The sequence below is a fragment of the Hemiscyllium ocellatum genome, assembly GCF_020745735.1.
Source record: "Hemiscyllium ocellatum isolate sHemOce1 chromosome 27 unlocalized genomic scaffold, sHemOce1.pat.X.cur. SUPER_27_unloc_42, whole genome shotgun sequence".
NCBI lineage: Eukaryota > Metazoa > Chordata > Chondrichthyes > Orectolobiformes > Hemiscylliidae > Hemiscyllium > Hemiscyllium ocellatum.
The window spans coordinates 94,736-116,687 of NW_026867512.1; the positions used below are offsets into that span (position 1 = coordinate 94,736).

General features: G+C 43.5%; 2 protein-coding genes across 6 annotated transcripts in view; one reads left to right on the top strand and one right to left on the bottom strand.

The window, feature by feature from the left end:
- Nucleotides 1–4,855, top strand: part of LOC132808338 (zinc finger protein 239-like) — a 62,337-nt gene extending 57,482 nt beyond the window's left edge. For 4 of the 5 annotated variants that reach the window (XM_060822095.1, XM_060822093.1, XM_060822097.1 and 1 more), the window contains one exon: nt 2,784–4,855. In XM_060822095.1, coding sequence (XP_060678078.1) covers nt 3,171–4,346 — 1,176 coding nt within the window. In that variant the 5' untranslated portion in view covers nt 2,784–3,170 and the 3' untranslated portion in view covers nt 4,347–4,855. Of the gene's footprint in view, nt 1–353; nt 459–2,783 lie in introns of all 5 variants that reach the window. The other variant, XM_060822096.1, reaches the window with a different exon arrangement.
- LOC132808344 (uncharacterized) overlaps nt 1–21,952 on the bottom strand; it is a 74,489-nt gene that overhangs the window by 49,339 nt on the left and 3,198 nt on the right. The window contains exons 3-4 of the mRNA XM_060822100.1: nt 15,521–16,244; nt 6,851–6,960 (exon numbers count right to left, since the gene is read on the bottom strand). Of these exons, the coding sequence (XP_060678083.1) occupies nt 6,851–6,960; nt 15,521–16,244 (834 nt within the window). The remainder of the gene's footprint in view (nt 1–6,850; nt 6,961–15,520; nt 16,245–21,952) is intronic.

The window sequence follows — 21,952 nt, forward strand, 5'->3', positions numbered from 1 at the left end:
TCCAATGTTTTCCCTGGTAACATTTTCACAACGTCTTCAATTTCCGCAACACCCTTTGCTTAACTTAAACTATGTTCAAATCAAGATATTACTGAATGGAGATCATAACTACTTGTACTTTTAAATCTGTCTCAAGCAATGCTGCAAATTAGGTAATCTTGCATGATTATTTTATAACTGTGCTCAAAACCTTTTTTAAAAAGTGACCGGATGAAGATTGAAGTTGACTGAACTGCTTTCTTCATTTTATAATATAACGTTGACTCTCCTGCTTCTTGGATGCTGCCTGATCTGATGCACTTTTCCAGCAACACATTTTCAGCAATTTGTAAATAACATTTGTCTTTTTTCAGGTTCATTAGCTGCTGCTTAAGTGTGTTGGTAGGTTTGTGGGCTACCATGATGTGGAGAGGTTTGAGTTGTCTGGACATCCATTTCACAGATGTCTTTGATGTAAGGTAATGTGGCTAGTGTTTCTGCGCATGTGTCTGCTTGTTTGACTTTGTTGAGAAATCAGCGGACAGGGTTTATTGAGTACCCGTTCTTCTTGAATATGCTGTATAAGTATTTATCTTCTGCTCTTCATAGTTCCTGGGTGGTGCAATGTGTAGTGGCTCGTTGAAATAGTGTCCTGATGCAGATTTGTTTGGGATGATTTGCTTCTGCATTAGGTACTAGGGGCTGTGTATGTTGTTTTCCTGTAGACGTTAGTCTGAAGTTCCCTATTGACTATTCGCTCTCCTGACATCTAGGAATGGCACTTTGTTGTTCTCTTTTGTGAATTTTATGCCAGTAAGGATATTGTTGATGGTGTTGTAGGTTTCCTCTAATCTGTTTCATTATGTGATGACAAAGGTGTCATCACTGTGGCGGACCCAAAATTTGGGTTGGAGTGTTGGGAGGACTGTTTGTTCAAGTCTCTGCATTATTGCTTCTGCTAGGAACCTTGATATTGGTGGTCTCATGGGTGTTCAGTTGATTTGTTTGTTTGGCTTGTTATTGAATGTGAAGTAGGTGATAAGATATGGGTCCACAAGCTTGACAGTGTTATCTTTTTGCAGATGAAGTTGGTGCTGTTTGGTGTTTGTCTTTGGTTTTTCTCGTAGTGTAGTCAGTGTTTCTTTGGCCACGTTGATGTTCATGGATGTGAACAGGGCTGGATGTCAAAGGACAGTATTATTTCATCCTCTTCTACCTTGTGTATTTGGTGTTCAGGAATTCTTGGGTGGAGTGAATGGAGTGGCGTGAATCTTCTACTCAGTGTTTTAGTCTTCACTGGAGTTCTTTGACTAGTCTGTATACTGGTGTTCCAGGTAGTGAGACTGTGGGCCTGAGGGGGGCTCCTGGTTTGAAGAGGAGAACAACAAAGTGCCATTCCTAGATGTCACAGTAGAGCGAACAGTTAAGGGGAACTTCAAACTAGCGTCTACAGGAAACAATACACACGGACCAAATACTTAACTACAGAAGCAATCATCCCAACACCCACAAACAAAGCTGCATCAGGAGATTAATTCAACAAGCCACCATACATTGCAGCACAGAGGAACTGCGATGGACAGAAGAGAAATACGTATACGTACTCGAGAAGAATGGGTAGCAATAAACCCAGTGCGCCAATTTCTCATTGATGCTTCCAAGCTGACCCTCAAATTTGGTTTGTCCCTGCATTCTTTCCTGGTTGTCTTTTGTGGGTTTTGAAAACTTTCCCAATCCTCTGACTGAGGATAAGAGTTGGGAAGTTATGTTGTGGCTGATAGGACATTGGGTAGACCACTTGGAATATTGTGTGTAATTCTGGTCTCGCTCCTATCAGAATGATGTTGTGAAACTTGAAAGGGTTCAGAACACATTTAAAACGATGTTGTCAGGGTTTGAGCTGAATGGGCTGGGCTGTTTTTCCTTGTGCACCAGAGGCTGAGGAGTGACTGAGAGTCACTAATAAAATCATGAGAGGCATGGATAGGGTAAATAGACAAGGACATTTCCCTGGGTGAGAGAGTCCAGAACCAAAGGGCAAAAGGTTTAGAGTGGAGGAGGGCAAGATTTGAAAGGGTCCTAAGGAGTAACCTTTTCATGCAGAGAGTGGTGTGTGGAAGGAATGAGCTGCCAGAGGAAGTGGTGGATGTTGATACAGCTATGACATTTAAAAGGCATCTGGATAGGTATTTGAATAGGAAAGGTTTAAAGGGATATGGGTAAGTGCTGGCAAATGGGACTAGATGAGGCCAGGATATCTGGATGGCCCGAAGGGGCTGTTCTGTGCTGTAAATCTGACTCTGGCTTGCCACTACCATTTGCCACGTCCGTATGTTTAGTTTCTCGCGGGTTGTCTGTGTCAATGTCTTGATGTCTCATTCCACCCACCACATACCACCACCACCCACCACAGGGACGATAACCAATTCATGTCTGTCTTTTTTTATCAAGAAGCTGTATTGCAGGTTCAACCTGAATTTGCACTTCTTTTGCTTCCCAAAATCAGACTTGCTCACTCTCAGCAATATCCTGAAAGGTATTAACTTTCACGTGGTGTTATCCAAAATTCGCAGATGTCAGTCCTGACGTTTTTGCTTTTTATGTCCCTGTAAGATCCGGAATCAGCAACTTCAGGAGAATTAGTTTGAGCGGAGTGAGAATAGAGGAAGAGAGAGAGAGAGAGTGGGATGCTTTCAATTTTGTGGAACAGCAAAAGAAATAAATGTTCTGCAGAAAGTGGAGTAGCTTGTTCTGAATTTCTACCCTGGACTGACCGTGATGACTTTTGTAATCTCTTTTTCCAGAGTATCTGAAGACTGAAGTTTAAAAATCAACAGATGAAGGGCCTATGCCTGAATTGTCGATTCTCCTGCTGTTTGGATGCTGCCTGACCTGCTGTGCTGTTCCAGAACCGCACTTTTCAACTCCTCTCCAGCATCTGCAGTCCCCACTTTCACATCAATGTCTGACAGTCACTCAATCCATCAGGACCTCAACGATTTTCAACTATGATTCTGTGAGAAGGAGCAAAACATTTTGGTTCCTGTTTCAGACCATTTTCAGCATCAGCGGGACTGAATGAGAGTCTCTACTGTTACAGCACACTGTGTGTAAAGCCTGAAACAGTTATACGGCCAGGAAAGAGGAATTTACTGTGGGCAGGGGCCATACATGGGGATGTAGCTGCGGCCATGGTGAAACCAGAGGAATCCCACACTGTGGAGAAACCGTGGAAGTGTTGCGACTGCGGGAGAGGCTTCCATGCCCCATCTGTCCTGGAGATTCATCGGCGAAGTCACACCGGGGAGAGGCCATTCTCCTGCCCCGAGTGCGGGAAAGGCTTTACCTGCTCCTCCCGCCTGCTGGACCACCGCCGAGTACACACTGGGGTGAAGCCATTCTCCTGCCCTGAGTGTGGGAAGGGCTTCACCTACTCCTCCCACCTGGTGGCCCACCAGCGCGTCCACGCTGGGGAAAGGCCCTTCCCCTGCTCTGAGTGTGGGAAGGCCTTCAGCATATCCTCGGACCTGCTGAAGCACCAACGGGTCCACAGAGGGGAGAGGCCATTCAGCTGCCCTGAGTGCGGGAAGGCCTTCAGTGATTCCTCTACCCTGCTGAGGCACCAGTGGGTCCACATCGGGAAAAGGCCGTTCTCGTGCCCTGAGTGCAGGAAGGGCTTCACCCGCTCTTCCGCTCTGCTGACCCATCTGCGAGTCCACACGGGTGAGAAGCCCTTTACCTGCCCCGAGTGCAGGAGGGCCTTCAGCAGGTCTTCCCACCTGCTGAGGCACCAGCGAGTCCACACTGGGGAGAGGCCGTACTCCTGCCTTCAGTGCGGAAAGTGCTTTACCCAGCCCTCCAACCTGCTGACCCACCAGCGGATCCACACCCGCGAGAGACCGTTCTCCTGCCCCGAGTGCGGGAAGGGTTTTGCTGTTTCCTCTAACCTCGTGGCCCACCGGCGGGTCCACACGGGGGAGAGGCCATTCAGTTGTCCCGAGTGCGGGAAGGCCTTCAGCAATTCCTCTGCCCTGCTTAGGCACCAGCGTGTCCACACCGGAGAGAAGCCGTTCTCCTGCCCAGAGTGCGGGAAGGGCTTTACCCGCTCCTCCACACTACTGACCCACCAGCGGGTCCACACAGGGGAGAGGCCATTCAGCTGCCCCGAGTGCAGGAAGGCCTTCAGCGATTCCTCTGCTCTGCTGAAGCACCAGCGAGTCCACACCGGGGAGAGGCCCTTCAGCTGCCCTGAGTGCGGGAAGAGGTTTACGTTTTCCCGCAATTTGCGGAAGCACCAACAGGGGCACCAGCGCTCACAACAGTCAGATTCCACAGCTAACACTGCTGTGAGTTCCCCCCAGGACTGATTCTCCTGACAGTGGGTGCAGTGGGAGAGTTGGTGCACTGTATTTGTTTTCCGTTGGACTGCAACCCCACGGTGGCTCAGGGGTGGCATGGTGACTCAGTGATTAGCACTGCTGCCTCATGGCACCAGGAACCAAGGATCAATTCCACCCTTGGGGCAACTGTCTGTGTGGAGTTTGTGGAGGGTAGGAGAATGGATGAGATAAGAAACCGCTGCCTTTCTTGAGACAAGTCTCCCGGAGAGAACTTGCTGACTGATTGTCTGATCTACTGATCCTCACAGTGCCCCATTGCCCTCAGTTAACTGGAGGAGGTCCACACAGATGTACCGAAGCCCCTCTTTGGACTGTGGAAGGAAACCTGTGCAGACAGGGAAAACATGCAAACTCCACACAGACAGTTACCTGAGGCTGGAATTGAACTTGGGTCCCTTATGCTGTGAGGTAGCAATGCATAGCAGTGTGCTATCCCAATATGTTATAAAATTTGAATAAACCTACTAAGTTGGAAATGTGTCCATAACAAGAACTTAGTGTAAATGTTTGGAAGCAAAAGTCCATCGGAATTGTCTTTGGGACGGATCCAAAACTAACTTCATTAATGATTGAAAATACTTTGATCTCTGGAACTGTCTGCCAGAGAGTGTGTTGGAGTCAGATTCAATTACGGTATTCAAAGTGGAGGTGGATCATTAAACTGAAAAGGAAAGCAATTGCAGTGTTCAGTGAAGAATAGTACAAGGTACTGTAGTGGATTTCAGAATATGAGTTTCCTGATTGGGGCTGTTCACTCACTCCTGTTACCATTTCAGGTTGCTGATTTTTCGTCAGCATCCTGCACATGTTGGGATTTTTTCTCCTTTCTAGTATCTACTTGAGTGACTCAGTGACAAATCTAGTTTATGAATTGTTCCTATGATATTCACAGTGCTATATAAATTGTTGTGGGTCACAATGTGTCCAAGTGAGGAAAAACAAACTGTTCATCTTAAATATTTATTTTTAAACAATGGAAATAAAATTAATGTTTGGAAAACACACAACTTGCTGTGTAGTAAGATCATCAAAATTACGAATGGGAGTAAGTAATTGACCATTGAGCTGCTCTGTCTTTCATTTATCTAAATTCTCTTTCCTGCACTTGTTTTTTTCATGACTTCATCTGCTGAAGTGACTACACTCCAAAAGCTTGTGATTTCAACATAGAACTAGGAGCAAGAGTCGGCCTTCCGGCCCTTCGAGTAAAAAATGAGGTCTGCAGATGCTGGAGATCACAGTTGAAAATGTGTTGCTGGTTAAAGCTCAGCAGGTCAGGCAGCATCCAAGGAATAGGAAATTCGACGTTTCGGGCATGAAGGGCTTATGCCCGAAACGTCGAATTTCCTATTCCTTGGATGCTGCCTGACCTGCTGTGCTTTAACCAGCAACTCACTTCCGGCCCTTCGAGTCTGCTTCACCACTCAATAAAATCATGACTAATCTTTTCGTGGACTATACTCCACTTACCTGCGTTTTCACCATATCCCTTAATTCTTTCATTTTTTTCAAAAACGTATCTACTGCTTCTAGTGATTGCTGAAGTAATGTCAAATCCTTCCCTGGGTAAGGAATTCCATAGATGAACAACCCTCTGGGTGACGAAGTTTCTTCTCAGTTCAGTTTTAAACCTGCTACCTCTAATCTTGAGGCCACGCGGTCATATCATAGTCTCACCTACCAGTGCAGCATCCTATTTCTATTTCTTTCATGATATATTTCTGTAAGATCTTCCAAACAACCTGCTGGACTATAACATGATGTCATGTGACGTATGACTAAAAAATTTCTTATTACGTATCCTCAGAGCAGTGAGATTTCAGGGCTCGAAGATTGGGACACTACCACTGCGCCATAAAATAAAACCCTCTGCAGCAAATAGGTCCTCTTCTATTGAATGAATGGGGAGAGGTTTCTTCTCAACATGGGATACAAATATTATACCTTCAGAGCCCATTACACTAAATTGAGTCCTCTTCGGTTGAATGAATGGATGTGGAGATGCCACAGTTGAAATCGTTAAAAATCACATCCTCCCCCTGAATATGTGACACTACCGCTATAGCCCCAGAGCCCGTTGCAGTAAATTGGGTCAGCTGCTGTTGAATGAATGAACGGGAATGAAAAGGGCGGATACACGGACCCGATTGTGACATTCCCCACCAATCCCAAAGCTTGTGGTCCGTACCGACCAATCGGAGAGAGAGATTGCAGAGGGTGGGACAACACGACACGCAAACGCGGCCGCTATTGGTCAGGTGGAGTAAGATGCGATCTGATCGGAGGAGGCGTGGATGACGCGCGTCACAGAAGGTGGAGACGGAATGAAGAAGATAAACAAAGATGGCGGCGCGAGGCTGCGGTTTCTGACGGAGGGAGGGGGGCAGACAGGCATCGTTTACCTCAGAAAATACCTTTAAAACACATTTCACATTAAAGTCGGAACTTTTCAAACAAGAGGTAACGGTTACCGGGTGAACGGGAAAGCAAATTAAAACTGTCGGCGGTGGAGGAGAGAGAGCCGGCGCCCGCGGCTTCTTCGGCGGCGGCCGGAGCCCAGGAGCTCAACAACCCCCCGGAGCTGGAGGAAGGTCCGAGCTCCAAGAAGCGGGGGGTCCGGCTGGAGGCTGGATTTACTCAAGGCTTGTATCTATTAACTTATTTAAATGGTACCTACTGTATGGGGGTATGGTTTACATTAAAACCGGAGGATCATGTCAGAGTGTTTGTTTATATTGAGCAGTTGTAGTTGGTAAAATACACTCCCTGGAGGAACACCTTCTATGATGCTGCATTTCTTACCTTCTGCCCTTCCCCCATTTGTTATCTCTCATCTCAATTTTACATTTTCGGTCAAATCTAATATCACATTAATCAGCCTTGGATTTCACTGTATTATTAATTAATCTGTTGGATTATTGTAAAACAAAATTAATGGTGTAATTTCGTTTATGATGTCTGAGTTTGACATTGAAGGTGCAGGTGTGAATACCAGTAAGTTGTAAAAATAAATCAAGAGCTTGTCCTTTTTTAACAAAAAAAGGAGTTTAATGATATTATTGGCACTGTCTCCTTGAGCATGAAGATTCAAGTCTGAGCAACAAACCATTTCATGCTGTCACCCAGTTTAATTCAAGTCGAAGAAAATAATTCTGGCAGGCTAAGATTTATACAACCCAAAATATGATTGATTATCTTGTGTATTCTTACCTTTAAGCCGTAACAGAAGGCATTGCGTGGCAGTTTGAGACTGAAACATGGCTGGAAAGAATGTAGATTGATGAGGAAAATCAAATGGCAGAGTTTGAGACCAAAATCTGTCAGTCTGGCTTGATTGCATGAGTGGTGGTTCTTCAAAAGCACCTTCCAAGTCATGACCTCAACCACCAAGAACAGAGAAGTGTGAACACAGGATTCCGACTGCAAGATATATCGCATTGCTTCTTTGTTATTGACCAAAATGCTGGAACTCACTCCTGAACATTGTTGCAGACCACACCATGTTTGTGAAGCAATTTAAGAGGCAGCTCAGGACCACCTTTTCAAGGTCAGTTTGGAAAGAGTTGTTGGCACAGCCAGTGATATTCGCATCTCATGAAATAGTAAGCAAAGAACCCAGGGCGTTGGAAGCTGAATTTGGCATGGATGGAGGATTGGCTAACGACCACAGTTGTGGTAAGGGGCATGTTCAGGATGGCAACTTGTAACTTGTGGTGTACCACAGGGATCAACGCTGGGGCCAACATTATTTACAATATGTATACGAATTACTTGGATAAGTAAAGTGAATGTACTTTTGCTAAGTTTGCAGAAGAGACAGTTGATGTGAAAGCAGGTGGTGAGGATGACATTAGATATCTGGAGAGGGATATAGACAGGTTAAGCAAATGAACGAAAGCTTGGCAGATGGGAAAATGAGGTCATGCAGTTTGTCAGGAGGTGAAGAACTGAATATTAAATGGAGAAAACTTTAGAATAGAGGGATTTGGAATCACATCCACGAATCTCTTCATCCAATTTCAGTAAGTAATAGGGAGGCAAATGGGAGGTTGGCCTTTTCAATAGAGTATAAATATAGGAAGGTTATAGTGAACCTATGGTAAGGTACTAGTCAGGCCGCAATTGAATACTGAGAACAGTTCAGGGCCCTTTACCTGAGGAAAGATATATTGGCATTGGAGGCAGTCCAGAGAAGGTTGACCATGATGATTTCAGAGATGGAAAGAATGTCTTACGAGAACTGAATAGGTTGGGCCTGTGCTTATTAGAAGTTATAATTAGAGGTTACCTTATTGTCACGTACAAGAGCCTGAGGAGACTTGACAGGCTAAACATGGAAAAATGGGTGAGTCTACGACTAGAGGAAGTTACCTCCAAATAAGAGATTGCATGTTTAGGACAGATAGGAATTTCTCCTGAGGGCAGTAAATCTGTGGAACTTGATACTACAGAGGGCTGTTGAGCCTGGGTTGTTATGTGCATTCTAGGCTAAGATAGATTTTTTTTTAAATCAGTAAGCGAATTGAGGATTATGGGACAATGGCAGGAAGACATGGAATAAATGTTTACCAGAATAATTGTGATCTGAATAAATGGCAGAGTCAACTCAATGGGCTGAACTGAATAGTAAATAGTAATGAGGAAAAGGATACAACTGGCAATTACAGACCAGTCAGTGTTGGGAAGCCTAGAGATTGTAGGGAGTTGGTGGCATTTGGGCATTGTTACTTGATTTATCATCTGGAGTTTCAAATTGATGCTGCTATGGCCCCGATGCAATTTGAAATCAATTTATGTTTCTGGAATATAAAGCTTATCGCTGCTTTGGTGATCTTATGACGCTTGATAAGTACCTATTTTGTTCACTAATGACCTTTTTTTTAAAGGAAGGAGATCTTCAGTCCTTTCCTAGTTTGGTGAATGTGTCACTCTTGATCCAAAGTCATGTAGTTGACTCTTAACTGCCCTCTGTCTCCCAACAAAAACCAAGTGCCAATTCAAAGTGTCACGTTCCATGAATGAATAAAGAAAAATATTTAGGACAAGATTGTCATTGTCACTGAGGAGAAAGTGAGGACTGCAGATGCTGGAGATCAGAGCTGAAAATGTGTTGCTGGAAAAGCACAGCAGGTCAGGCAGCATCAAAGGAGCAGGAAAATGGATGTTTCAGGCATTCCTGAAGAAGGGCTCATGCCCGAAACGTCGATTCTCCTGCTCCTTGGATGCTGCCTGACCTGCTGTGCTTTCCAGCAACATATTTTCAGCAGTTGTCAATGTCACTGTCAGTGAAGGGAAGATTGTGATCTAGTGATACTGGTTAAGTAGCCCAGAGATCTCTGTCTTCTGAGAACAAAAATTAAAATCCCATCATGGATACTAGTGGACTTTATTTTCAATGAATAAAAAGATCTGGAAGTGAGAGTTTGTCTCAGTACTGGCAACCAGGAAACGTTATTGATGAAAACAATGGATTGCAGATGTTGGAGATCAGCAACAACTGGTACAATTGCTGGGGAAACGCAGCAGGTCTGGCAGCATCTGTGGAAAGAAAACAGTTGATGTTTTGAATTCAGCCAAGCTTTGAAGGGCCACCGGACTCAAAACAGTAACACTGTCGTCTCCTCATAGATGCTGCCAGAACTGTTGCTTTTCTCCAATCATTATTGATTATTGTGAAAGTGTTCTTTTAGGGAGGGAAATCTACAATTCACAGCCCTACACACGTGTGTGCACACTCACATCATGTGACTCCAGACCTACGACAATGTGGTTGACTCTCGACGGCCTTCTAGCATGTAGCCAATTGCTCGATCCAAAGGTCATGAGAGCAAATGTTGGACATGCGAGCAACAATCACATCCCACAAAATATTTTCTTGTATATTAAAAAGCATAGGTTAATGAAGGACAGCCAAAACAAACTGCTATGGGAAAGTCATGCACAACTAACTTGATTTGCTTGTAGTTATAAATATTGTTTTAAAATCCTCTTCAGAGAGGACATAGGTTCCATCATTGTTGCAATACTGCATGCAATTCTGTGCTTTCTGCTACAGGAAGGGTGTTATGAAACTTGAAAGGGTTCAGAAAACATTTACAAGGATGCTGCCAGGGCTGGAGGGTTTGAGCTACAGGAAGAGGCTGAACAGACAGGAGCTATTTTCCTTGGAGCTTTGGAGGCTGAGGAGTGACTTTAAAGACGTTTATAAAATCATGAGGGTCATGGGTAGGGTAAATAGGCAAGGTCTTTTCCCTTAGGTGGGGGAATCCAAAATTAGAGGGCATAGGTTTAAGGTTAATGGCAAATGGAGTTTAATATAGATAGGTGTGAGGTCTTACATTTTGTATAGTCAAATCAAGGTAGGAATTTCATGGTGAATGGTAGGACCTTAAGGAGTGTAGTGGAACAGAAGGATCTTGGAGTAGAGGTTCACAGTTCTCTGAAAGTGGAGTCACAGGTAGAAATTTTTTGGCACACTGGCCTTCATCAGTCATGCATTCAGTATAAAATTAGTCGAGATAAGCACCAAATAACAACACGTACCGAAAAGCACCAAATCTGTTTCATCTGCAGTATTTCAAACCAAGAGATGTATGGGTACAGGTTCATAGCTCCTAGAAAGTGGAGTCAGGGGTAGACAGGGTGGTGAAGAAGACTTTCGGCATGTTGCTTTCATCAGTCAGAGCAATGAGTACAGGAGTTGGGATGAATTGTTGCAGCTGTCACAGATTCCACACAACAACACAAGACATGACCCTACCCTTTAATCTGTAAAGTCGCTGTGATAAATGGTGTAACCTGCTGTAGGTAGTAAATCCCTGACACTTTAAAATCAACAATCAGCAATTTATTTAAACAACTCTCGAACAAATGGACGAAACTACTAACAAACTGTATAAATCTAAAACACTTCTACAATGAAAGGGCAGTTGTCCCATATTTTTCCCCCTGGATTTGGTTCGGGTTTTAGTGAGTAGTCTGTCCAAAGCTGCTGCAGGAAGAGATTTTCCTGATTCAACAGATGTTTCTGGCTGACTCTGAAGCTTCCGGGAAAATAGTACCAGCATATTCAGCCTCTCCCTGTAGCTCAAACCTTGCAGCCCTGGCAACATCCTTCCAAACCTCTTCTGAACCCTTTCAAGTTTCACAATGTCTTAAAAAGACATCAACTTTGCTCAACTAATGTGGGAGAATTTTCTGCATGACGCGTTCTGTCTGAAAGAGCCCTCCCCTGTGCTGTGACAGAGCTACAGTGACTTTCAAAAGCCTGACAAATGCTGTCATCAGTCAAAGATTCATTGGGGGAAGCTTCTCAATCACATCTGTAAATGGAGAAAGTGTTTTTAATAATGAGACATGAATAAAGGCTGCATTAATCTTTTGTTCTGAAGATTTACTCATACATCTCAAAACAGAGCAGTCTACGGGAACAAAAGACACCGCTGCCTATTTCCTGACCAGGACTGACTTTGCACAGAAACATGGACGTTTTAAATGAATGGGGTGCCATTCGTTTTAAGATGAGGTGAACTTAAGAGGCATAGCATTGGCTTAGAAATGAGAGACCCTTGACACACACACAGCCAAAATCATCACTGCCATTATTATCAAATTAGAATTTAGGCTGGATAGGCTGGGATGTTTTTCCAGTGGAGCAGAGGAGGTTGAGAGGCAATATTTTTAAACCATGAGGGGTGGAGTTGTGTTAATGATAGCTGTCTCTTCCCTAGGGTGGGGGATTTCAAGACCAAGGACTCATTTTTATGATGAGAGGAAAAGATGGAAAAAAAGATGAGGGGGTTAGTGTTAACAAACATTTTGGTCAGCATGGACCAGTTTTGGCTGAAGGGCCTGTCTCTGTGTAATAATATTCTATGACTTGTGTCCCTTTGTCACTCTGACAGTGTTGAGTTTCCACATGAACCAGGAGAAAGTGAGGACTGCAAATGCTGGAGATTGGAGTTGAGAGTATGGTGCTGGAAAAGCACAGCAGGTCAGGCAGCATCCAAGGAGCAGGAGAATCAATGTTTCAGGCACAAGGACGTCCAGATGAACATCACTGAATAAAATCTGATCTCATTCACCAACTCTGATGCAGAGGTGCTGTTGTTGGATCGGGTGGACAGGTCAGAAGTCACATGACACCAGGTGAGAATCCCAGTAGATTGATTTGAACCCACGAGCTTTCGGAGCACTGTTCCTTCATCAGGTGAAGTGATAAAGGAGCAGCATTGATGAAGGAGCAATGCTCCGAAAGCTTGGGATTTTAAATAAACCTGTTGGACTGTAACCTGGTGTTGTGTGACTTCTGACTTCTTCAACTGCGCATTCATGTTGAACTTGATGGGATACTTTATCCAACTCCACATATTTAAATCATATTGCTTGGAGGGGTTCATTTGAAACCTTTCAGGAGGTGAATTCAACAAGATTGAATTATTGAAAGTTACTCATTTCTAAACTTACATCAGGACTGGTAGTCATATAGATATACAGCACGGAAACAGATCCTTCAGTCCAACCAGGGAGATAGTGAGGAAAGAGATCGATCTGAGACGGGTACAGCTGAGAACAGAAGTGAGTCAAACAGTCAGGGCAGGCAGGGACAAGGTAAGAGTAATAAATTAAACTGCATTTATTTCAATGCAAGGGGCCTAACAGGGAAAGCAGATGAACTTGGCATGGTTAGGAACACGAGACTGGGATGTTGTAGCAGTTATGGAAACATGGCTCAGGGATGGGCAGGACTGGCAGCTTGATGTTCCAGGATACAAATGCAATAGAAGGGGAGGCAAGAGAGGAGATGGGTAGCATTTTTGATAAGGGGTAGCATTACAGCTGTACTGAGGGAAGATATTCCCGGAAATACATCCAAGGAAGTTAGTTGGGTGGAACTGAGAAATAAGAAAGGGATGATCACCTTATTGGGATTGTATTATAGACCCCCAATAGTCAGAGGGAAATTGAGAAACAAAGTTGCAAGGAGATCTCAGCTTTCTGTAAAAATAATAGGGTAGTTATGGTAGGGGATTTTAACTTTCCAAACATAGACTGGGACTGCCATAGTGTTAAAGATTTAGATGGAGAGTGTTAGGACAGAACTTTGTCCTCGCGTGTTCGTTTAGAGGAGAGACCACAGACACTCAATTAATTGGCACAAGCTCGCGTTTATTTCAGAACCGTGGCTGATTTCAGTGAAGTACATGCGTTCACTGGAGAAGGTGTACACGTTCTGCTGCTTTTCCAAAAGTCCGCGCCTGATATATTTTTTCACTAAGCTAATGCTACGTAATCACTCACACACATGATCTCCCGCACACAAAGTGTCTCCTGTGACAGAGCTAAATTCGGCCTTGGCAAATATCCACGAGACGGTTTCCAGTCTGGTAAACAACAGCTCAGCCACCTGTTATGGCCTTGGCAGCTACGCTGAGAAGAGCCGGCCATTGTGCTGCCTGACCTTGGCAAATATCCACGAGACAATTCCAGTCTGGTAAGCAACAGTCCAGCTGTACAGGCAGTTTCGGTCAGCAGTCCAAACAACTGCTCCGCAGTGCCCCCCGATTCCCAAGCAGTAATTACAATTCTACCCTGCCTAGGCCTATTTTATATTATATATATATCCCAACACTCCCTCCCTTGGCCTCTACTGAGGCCACATCAACCCATACCGTTACAAACGCAATGTCGCGCGGCAACAGAGGACGGGTGTGTCGGCGGACGCCCCCACACATCCCTTTGGCTTCTCCGAACACGTTATCTCAACCAGGCCGACCGGTTCTAGGGAGACATCAGTTCAGGGTGAAGGGGTCCCTAAGCAGCATACCACTATAAAACAAGCAACAAGCGAAAATTAACAATTAGTAGGCAATTCTAGGTTACTTCTTTTAAAGAAAACAACTACAAAAGCTCCCTCAAAACCAACAAAACTACAAAAAAAAGTATAACTGAGTATGATAACAAATGGAAGAGAACCAGAGGAAAACACAAAGTGGATGAGTTAGGATGCCTGCAGAATGAAGGTCCGCTGTCCAAAGAACACCCAATTGTACAACCTCCCATTAAAATCGGTCGTATTATATCATGACATCCTAAACTAACTTTTAAACTACTGACATCATGTCAAATCCTTTTGTAATAGGATTAAGTCGGTTCTGGAAGCTGCCACAAAACTGGCACTTTCATCTGTCAAAAATACTGAGAATACATTGTACTGGGTCCACGATTTTCCTTCTATCAAGCTGCTTTACAAGCCAGAAACTTGACCAGATTCCCGACACGGATACAAAAGCCAGGCATCTGTTAAAACCACATGACCACAGGCCACCATTCTGAAGGTCAATGCACGACTGTGCCTGTCTTAGGTTGTCCCTCGCTCGAGGAATCTTACCCGTCATTGGCTAAACAGTCATCTTCACTGACCAATAAAAACCCACATCCATTTCACAGCCGTCAAGGACGGACACAAGCCAGTTACCACTGCCCATCACTGTGATCAGCGGCCCTCCAGACCAATCGAAGCCATTTAGGAATACCAGATAATGGCTAGGAATCTCTTGAGTGAACAATAGTCTCTTTAGTTCTGAGGAATAGAGCACTTCACAATCTCTAACTGCAACATAAAAGCACAAATTTACCTGTTGCAAATTTGAATGGGAAAAAAAATATACAACTGGGGGGGTCTCTGGACTACAGCCCTCACTTTCTGAGGCCCGAAAGTAGAAGGATTAGAAATGAGTGACACAGTTATAAAGCAAAATCATATATTGTCCCGCGCTTCTCTCTCAGGCACAGCTCCTCCATTCCCTCTGGTTCTGATCCCGTAATCTTTCCTTGGGGTGCCCCCATCACAGGCTCCACCAGCACCGCTGCCTGGTGTGCGGGTGGGAGGTCATCCTTTCCCGTCAGGGCACGGTCAATCGTTCGTGTCACAAGCGTCCTGATACATGGTATACAACAACAACCACAGGTAATAAAGATAGCAACAGAGATGCATAAACCAAGGGCCAGCTGTCCTAGCACAGTTCCCCATCTACCGAATGTGCTATTCAGCCAATCTATGACTGGGTTTTTAATCCCCGACTGTTGCTTCAGTTCAGTGGCTAGGGCTCGGAGTTCTATCAAGGTCTGCGTGAGCTTGCCATCCGGGCCTGTGTTGTTTGATATTGAGGTACAGCACGTTTCTCCGAACAGTGCACAGACCCCCCCCTTTCTCGGCCAGTAACATGTCCAGGGCCATCCTATTCTGCAGGGTCATAAGGGAAGTCTGAGCAAGCTGCTCGTGGATCGCGTCAACCGCATCTCGGGTTACGTTGGCAAGCCTTTGGACATTATAATGGATGAGATTGATTCTATTGGTGTGTTTATTTATCGTGACGGGGAAGATGGCCACAAAAAGGGGAAAGCTCTCAAAGCCGGAGGCCACCTCGTCTATTAGTTTATACTCATCGGGGATGTTTCTGGCCTGACCGATTGCATCGATCCAGACACCATGAGGGTTCTTTAAATCCACTATTGGGTTGATGTTTCGCCTATGTTGGGCATGGCGATCGAGTCCCCGGGGTGGCTTCTGGAAGGTGTAATCACCAGGTGCTCGTGGGGACATAAAGAGCGGGGCATTCAGGGTTACTAGGACACAACTCCCTTCCCAATTTAGAGGCAACCAATTGTACAGGATCCTACCTCCGCAGTACCACCACAGGTCCGCTCGGCTTACCGTTAATTCGGCTGCTTCACTCTTCGTGAGGAAACGGGTTCTGTTGCAGCTGGCTTTGTCAATTGTACCAACTTGATATCCTCGGGTAAGCGATCTTGTGTGGGGTCGGAGTCCAATACCACCGTCGCTCCGCATGGGTCCTTTGATACCTGTATGGAGAATCTTACAACAGGGCAAAAACCTATCCACATCAGGATCTGGCTACTGCCCCTCATTTCCAGCCTCCCATTCAGAAAAAGACCTGTTTCTTCTTACTCTTTTCCCACTTGCCAACCTGTTTTATATCCACCTCAATAAACTAGATCTATTCCTACATTCTTTAACTTTACGCATTAATCCCTTATTGAGACTTTGTTAAAAGTCTTCTGAAATTCCAAATAAACCACCTCCACTGGCTCCCTTTCAGTAACTATTATTTACATCCTCAAAACATTCCAGTAAATTTGTCAAGCTTGACTTCCCTTTCATAAATCTATGCTGACTGTCTCCAATTCTGCTAATGGTTTCTAAATGCTCAGCTATTCAAGCTATGGATGATCCATTTACTCTGTAATCCCATGTATTTTAGGAGACAGATAGAAAAGTACAGCACAGAAGATTTCCCTCCTTGCTGATCAAGAATCTATATTTAACACCACATTTTAGCAGAACAGTTCCAAAGATTCCCAATTCTCCATAAGGAAGAAAAATTGTTCTAATCTGTGGCCTTTGAAACAGAGACTCTGAATTTAAGATTATCCCACCAGATGAAACTTCAAACCACTCAACATCTTAATTTTCGATTAATAACCACTCACTCTGCAAAGCTCCTGCAGATACAAACAAAGCCTGTTCTCAAAAGACAACCCATCCCTTCCAAATGCTCTCTGAACACATACACCCGTTCTTAAATAGAGGTGCCTAACATTGTGCCGTGTTCCAGATATGGTCTCCATAAATGCCCTCTTTTACTGAAGCATAGTCTCTTACTCACTTTCTTCTAATACATTTTGATCCTTTAGCCCTATCTAAGTCCTTCTTGAAAAACATTCAATGTTTTAGACTTAACCACCTTCTGTGGCATAGAATTGTATGGACTCGCCACTCTCTGGGTGAAGAAATGTTTCCTCATCTCAGTTTTAAATGGCCTAACCCCTATCCTAAGCCTGTGACCCATGGGCTCTCCTGAACATAACTTCCCTTTCAAATACAGTTTTTTCCATGGTTTTTCTCCACAAGTGTTCTCATCACTATCCTTTTTAAGAGTTTTGACAGATCATAATTTCATTTTCCTCTGCAACAGCACAGTGAAAATATTTAATGATAATAAAAAAAGTACTGGTGATGTTTAAGTAAAAAATGACCACTTTCACCTTTAGATTACCTCATCTGTTTTTTGACTATGCTTTTATTCCTTAGAATACTTCATTGTAATCTTGATTTTAACATTCCAAATGCAACTTTCTAATTCCTTTTTTCGTCTGATGCTTTTGCTTTAATCAATTTATTCTTGAAAGCTCAAACCTAAATGTATTTTCTTCAGTCAGACTATATTACCTTGCTCTCTGTTCAACTGGTTTTAAAACATTCTCCACGGTTATCTCACTATTCAAACTGTTTCTTTTAAATGTTGCCACTAAAATAAACATCCTGTTGCCTTTATCTTTCAGACTCTATCTTTTTTGATCTGAACCTAATTTGGTCATTACTATCATGTGTTAAGAGTTGAACCTTCAACCTTCAAGTCATTCACTTTTCTGTTTAACCACCTAGAACCAAAACTGGAAACGTTCCTGGTCAGACATGCAAACTGCTGATTAACAACCAGTCCAGGATGAGCCCCAAAGCCCTTTCTCATCTGTTGTCTATACAATTAACGTGTGCATTATCATGATTCTGTTCCTACTTCAAACATCTCTGAACATTAGAACATAGAACATCGAAAAATACAGTGCCGTACAGGCCCTTAAACATCCTCAATTATAGCGTATTTTATTATAGTACTTAGTTCCAACACATCAAAACTGGCTGCACACCCAACTGAACTGTTCAAACAAACTAACAATTTTCTTCTTTAGATACAAATCCACCTTTCTGTGATGACCCAGCAGAATTTATCAGGATGCAAACAAGCTTAAGGCTGTTGTCTCAAGGTTAATTCCAACTTATCCTGCTTAATGTCTAAGCCTATAAAGTTTCCCAAAGCCTGACTTCCAATGTTAAAATTGACTTTAAACATAGCTATAATAATTAAGAAATATTGCAATGTTCCTAGCTTCCCATATCCTCAAACACCAATTTATCAATTCATGCTTGACTAACTTTAAAGCCTGTTCCTAACTTGTAAACATATTTATATATTTACTTCCATTTATTCAGTATTTAATATTTAAAATGTAAAAGTCATACAGTTCCCAATTTTGAAATCCACTGTAATCACCCAGATTTATTACCCTAATTTAGATCCAAAATTAGTTTTCTTAAGTACTCCTGACCAATCATTTCTTAATTACAATACTTTAGGTCGTAAAATAATCAGAGCTGTCTTACAATAATTTGTCAATTCAAGTTAAAAAAAACTTCTAATGCATGAACAATGGCCGAATCCAAGGTCACAGATAATAACCATGGAAGTTTTCGTTTTTACAACAACCTACTGTTGAACTCAAACTTCAACTGTCCTTCATATATTGCTTTTATGTAAAGATAAAAGAGATTAGTTAGAAAAGGATAGTTAGGCAGTCATGACTTGTAAAAGAACAGAAGTTATCAACCTTAAAAAAATCATGTTAAGTTTCCATAAAAATCACATTTAAAACAGTCCTGGAACTCAAGCTCTAAGAAGAAAACCCAAGCATTCAATCACCAACAAACAAGTGCATTTAAACCAGATCACAAAGGGTTAAAGTTTCTGCAGGCTGTACAGATTTTTCACTCTCGCTCTCTTTCACACAGACACACTGTCCGTTATGCTCGCAGCACTCGCTCTCTCTCTCTCTCTTTGGGTCGGCCCCTCACTCTCTGTCTTTTCGCACACAGACCCTCACACACACACACACAGACTCTTTCTCTCACACATTGACATACAAATTCAGATATTAAGTTCCTCCATCTGACCCCCTCCCTGTCGGGATCCGCCCTAGAACAGTACGTCTTTCAAAACCTGACCTTCGCTTGGCAGATCTCTCTTCTTAACAACTGGTCTACGCTACCAGTTTTACGCTACGGAGCCCTTGTTACCTCCAAGTTTTTATGCTACGGAGCCCTTGTTATCTCCAAGTTTTACGCTACTTTAGATTTTAAAAAATGACTTACCAGCCAGGATTCTGCGCCTCTGTGGCCAAGTTAAATTAATTTGGGTTGGTGAGGATCGGAAAGCAGACAAGAACTAACTCAAAAGTTAACTACTGGAAGCCTTAGATGTAACAGGCGCTTCCTCACCTTAAAATTTTCGGCCGAAAAAATTGTCTGCCCACTGACCTGCCAACCTGCAGTCTCTTCCTCCCCCGTTCAGGGTCACCAGATGTTAAACTCCGAGCCTTAGCCACTGAATTGAAGCATCAGTCGGGGGTTAAAAACCCAGTCATAGATTGGCTGAATAACACATTCGGTAGATGGGGAAATATGCTGGGACAGCTGGCCCTTGGTTTATGCATCTCTGTTGCTATCTTTATTACCTATGGTTGTTGTTGTATACCATGTATCAGGACGCTTGTGACACGAACGATTGACCGTGCCCTGACGGGAAAGGATGATCCCCCACCCGCATACCAGGCAGCGGTGCTGGAGGAGCCTGTGATGGGGGCACCCCAGAGAAAGATTACGGGATCGAAACCAGAGGAGATGGAGGAGCTATGCCCGAGAGAGAAACGCGGGACAATATATGATTTTACTTTATAACTGTATCTCTCATTTCTGATCCTTCCCCTTTAAGGCCTCAGAAAGTGAGGGCTGTGGTCCAAAGACCCCCGAGTTGTGTATTTTTTTCTTCCGCGTTCAAATTTGCAACAAGTAAATTTGTGCTTTTATGCTGCAGTTAGAGATTGTAAAGTGCTATATGCCTCAAGACTCAAGAAACTATTGTTCACCCAAGAGATTCCTAGCCATCATCTGCTATTCCTAAATGGCTTCGATTGGTCTCGAGTGTCATTGATCGCAGTCCTAACAGGCCGAAGGGCCTGTTTCCACACCGTCAGTAATCTAACCTAACCTAACAAGTGAAAACACACTGGATTTTAAGACCAAGCAGCATATTTGTCAATTCCGTGCACAACTTGCTTGCTGTCGGTCACCGGGCTGGGATTTGTCAGAGCAGAGATTTGCAAGGTGATGGAAGGTTTGCTTTTCGGTTGGAGGGAGGGAAGGCTGCTTAGCACTTGTATTTTTAAAAGACTTTTGTTGTGAATCCAGTGGGATGGGTTTCATTTTCTCTTGAACAGAAGACTCTTAGTACAAAATGTTTTCTGGATGCTGTTCTAGACATAACAGCAGCATCTTAAGACCTGCCCAAGTGTGCCAGGATACCAGATCAACAATGAACTGAACTTATTCTGGCGTGTAAACTCCAATCATTATTGATCATCGGTAACTAATCCCTCCAAAACGTGAACCTCGACACAAATATCAATTCTTAATTCCTTCATCTACACACATGCATTGGGTTAATTAAATGGTTAAGCGTTTAAGACTTCACTAGTGACGTGATAAGCATTTCAGAATGTTTACACAAATTCCTTTATAATTATTGCATAATTTTGCGTTTTAATAAAACAAGCCCTGGGGCTGCTATAATTCAGAACTGGGTGAAACAGTTGAATTCATGTTGTGATCCAGGCGACTGTGGCCTAGAAAGAAGCAGTACATTCCTATCACAGCAGTCAGTGTTTATAAAGACATTAAACAAAATAAACACTAACTTTAAAAATGATGTTAATATGTACGTTATGCTTTCTGGTTTAATTCTGACTATACTTAAAGTTTCTCTGATAAAGACATGTCTAAGCTTAAAGTTGTTCAGTTTTATAGGGTCATAAGTTGTTAAACAGAAGTCTCTTCAGCTCCAACCTCTCTCAAAAGAGGTAAAATCTCCATTTCCCAGCTCTTCACTATGGATGCACGTTCCGACGAGTTCAAGCTAACCTGTTGGTTATTTTCTTTTGCAAGATGATATGTAACATCTCCTGTTGACTCTTCCGCTCGTTTCAAAGCAGGCAAACGTTCGACTCCTTTAAAACGATTTAAACTGACACTGGCATTCCTGTTGAAGGGCTTCTGCCCAAACCGTCGATTCTCTGGCTCCTTGGACGCTGGCTGACCTGCTGCGCTTTTCCACCTTGACACTGGATTTCCGCACGGTCAACGACGATATTGCCGTTGTACTCTGCGCACTAGTTATATGTCCGCTGATTTCTCTCTGCCGGCTGCGAACACTGTAAATTGTGACCAAAAACCTTTCCCCCAACAAACACACACAGATAAACTGAAACCAAAAGATCTTCCTGAAGTCTTTGTGACGACGCAACGTTTATTGATGCTTAACTAGTGCGTTTTGCAAAACAGGAGTCTGTCCCTTTTCAGGCTATCCTAGCTCCGTAACAATTTACTCAAAAAAAATCAAAACATCTCTGAATTCTGTCCGGAGTGGATTTCAGTACCAGCCAAAAGGCAAATCAAAACCAGGATGTACAGCACGGAAACAGACCCTTCGGTCCAACCGGTCCATACCGACCAGATATCCCAACCCAATATAGTCCCACCTGCCAGCACCCGGCCCATCTCCCTCCAAACCCTTCCTATTCATATACCCATCCAAATGCCTCTTAAATGTTGTAATTGTACCAGCCTCCACCACTTCCTCTGGCAGCTCATTCCATACACA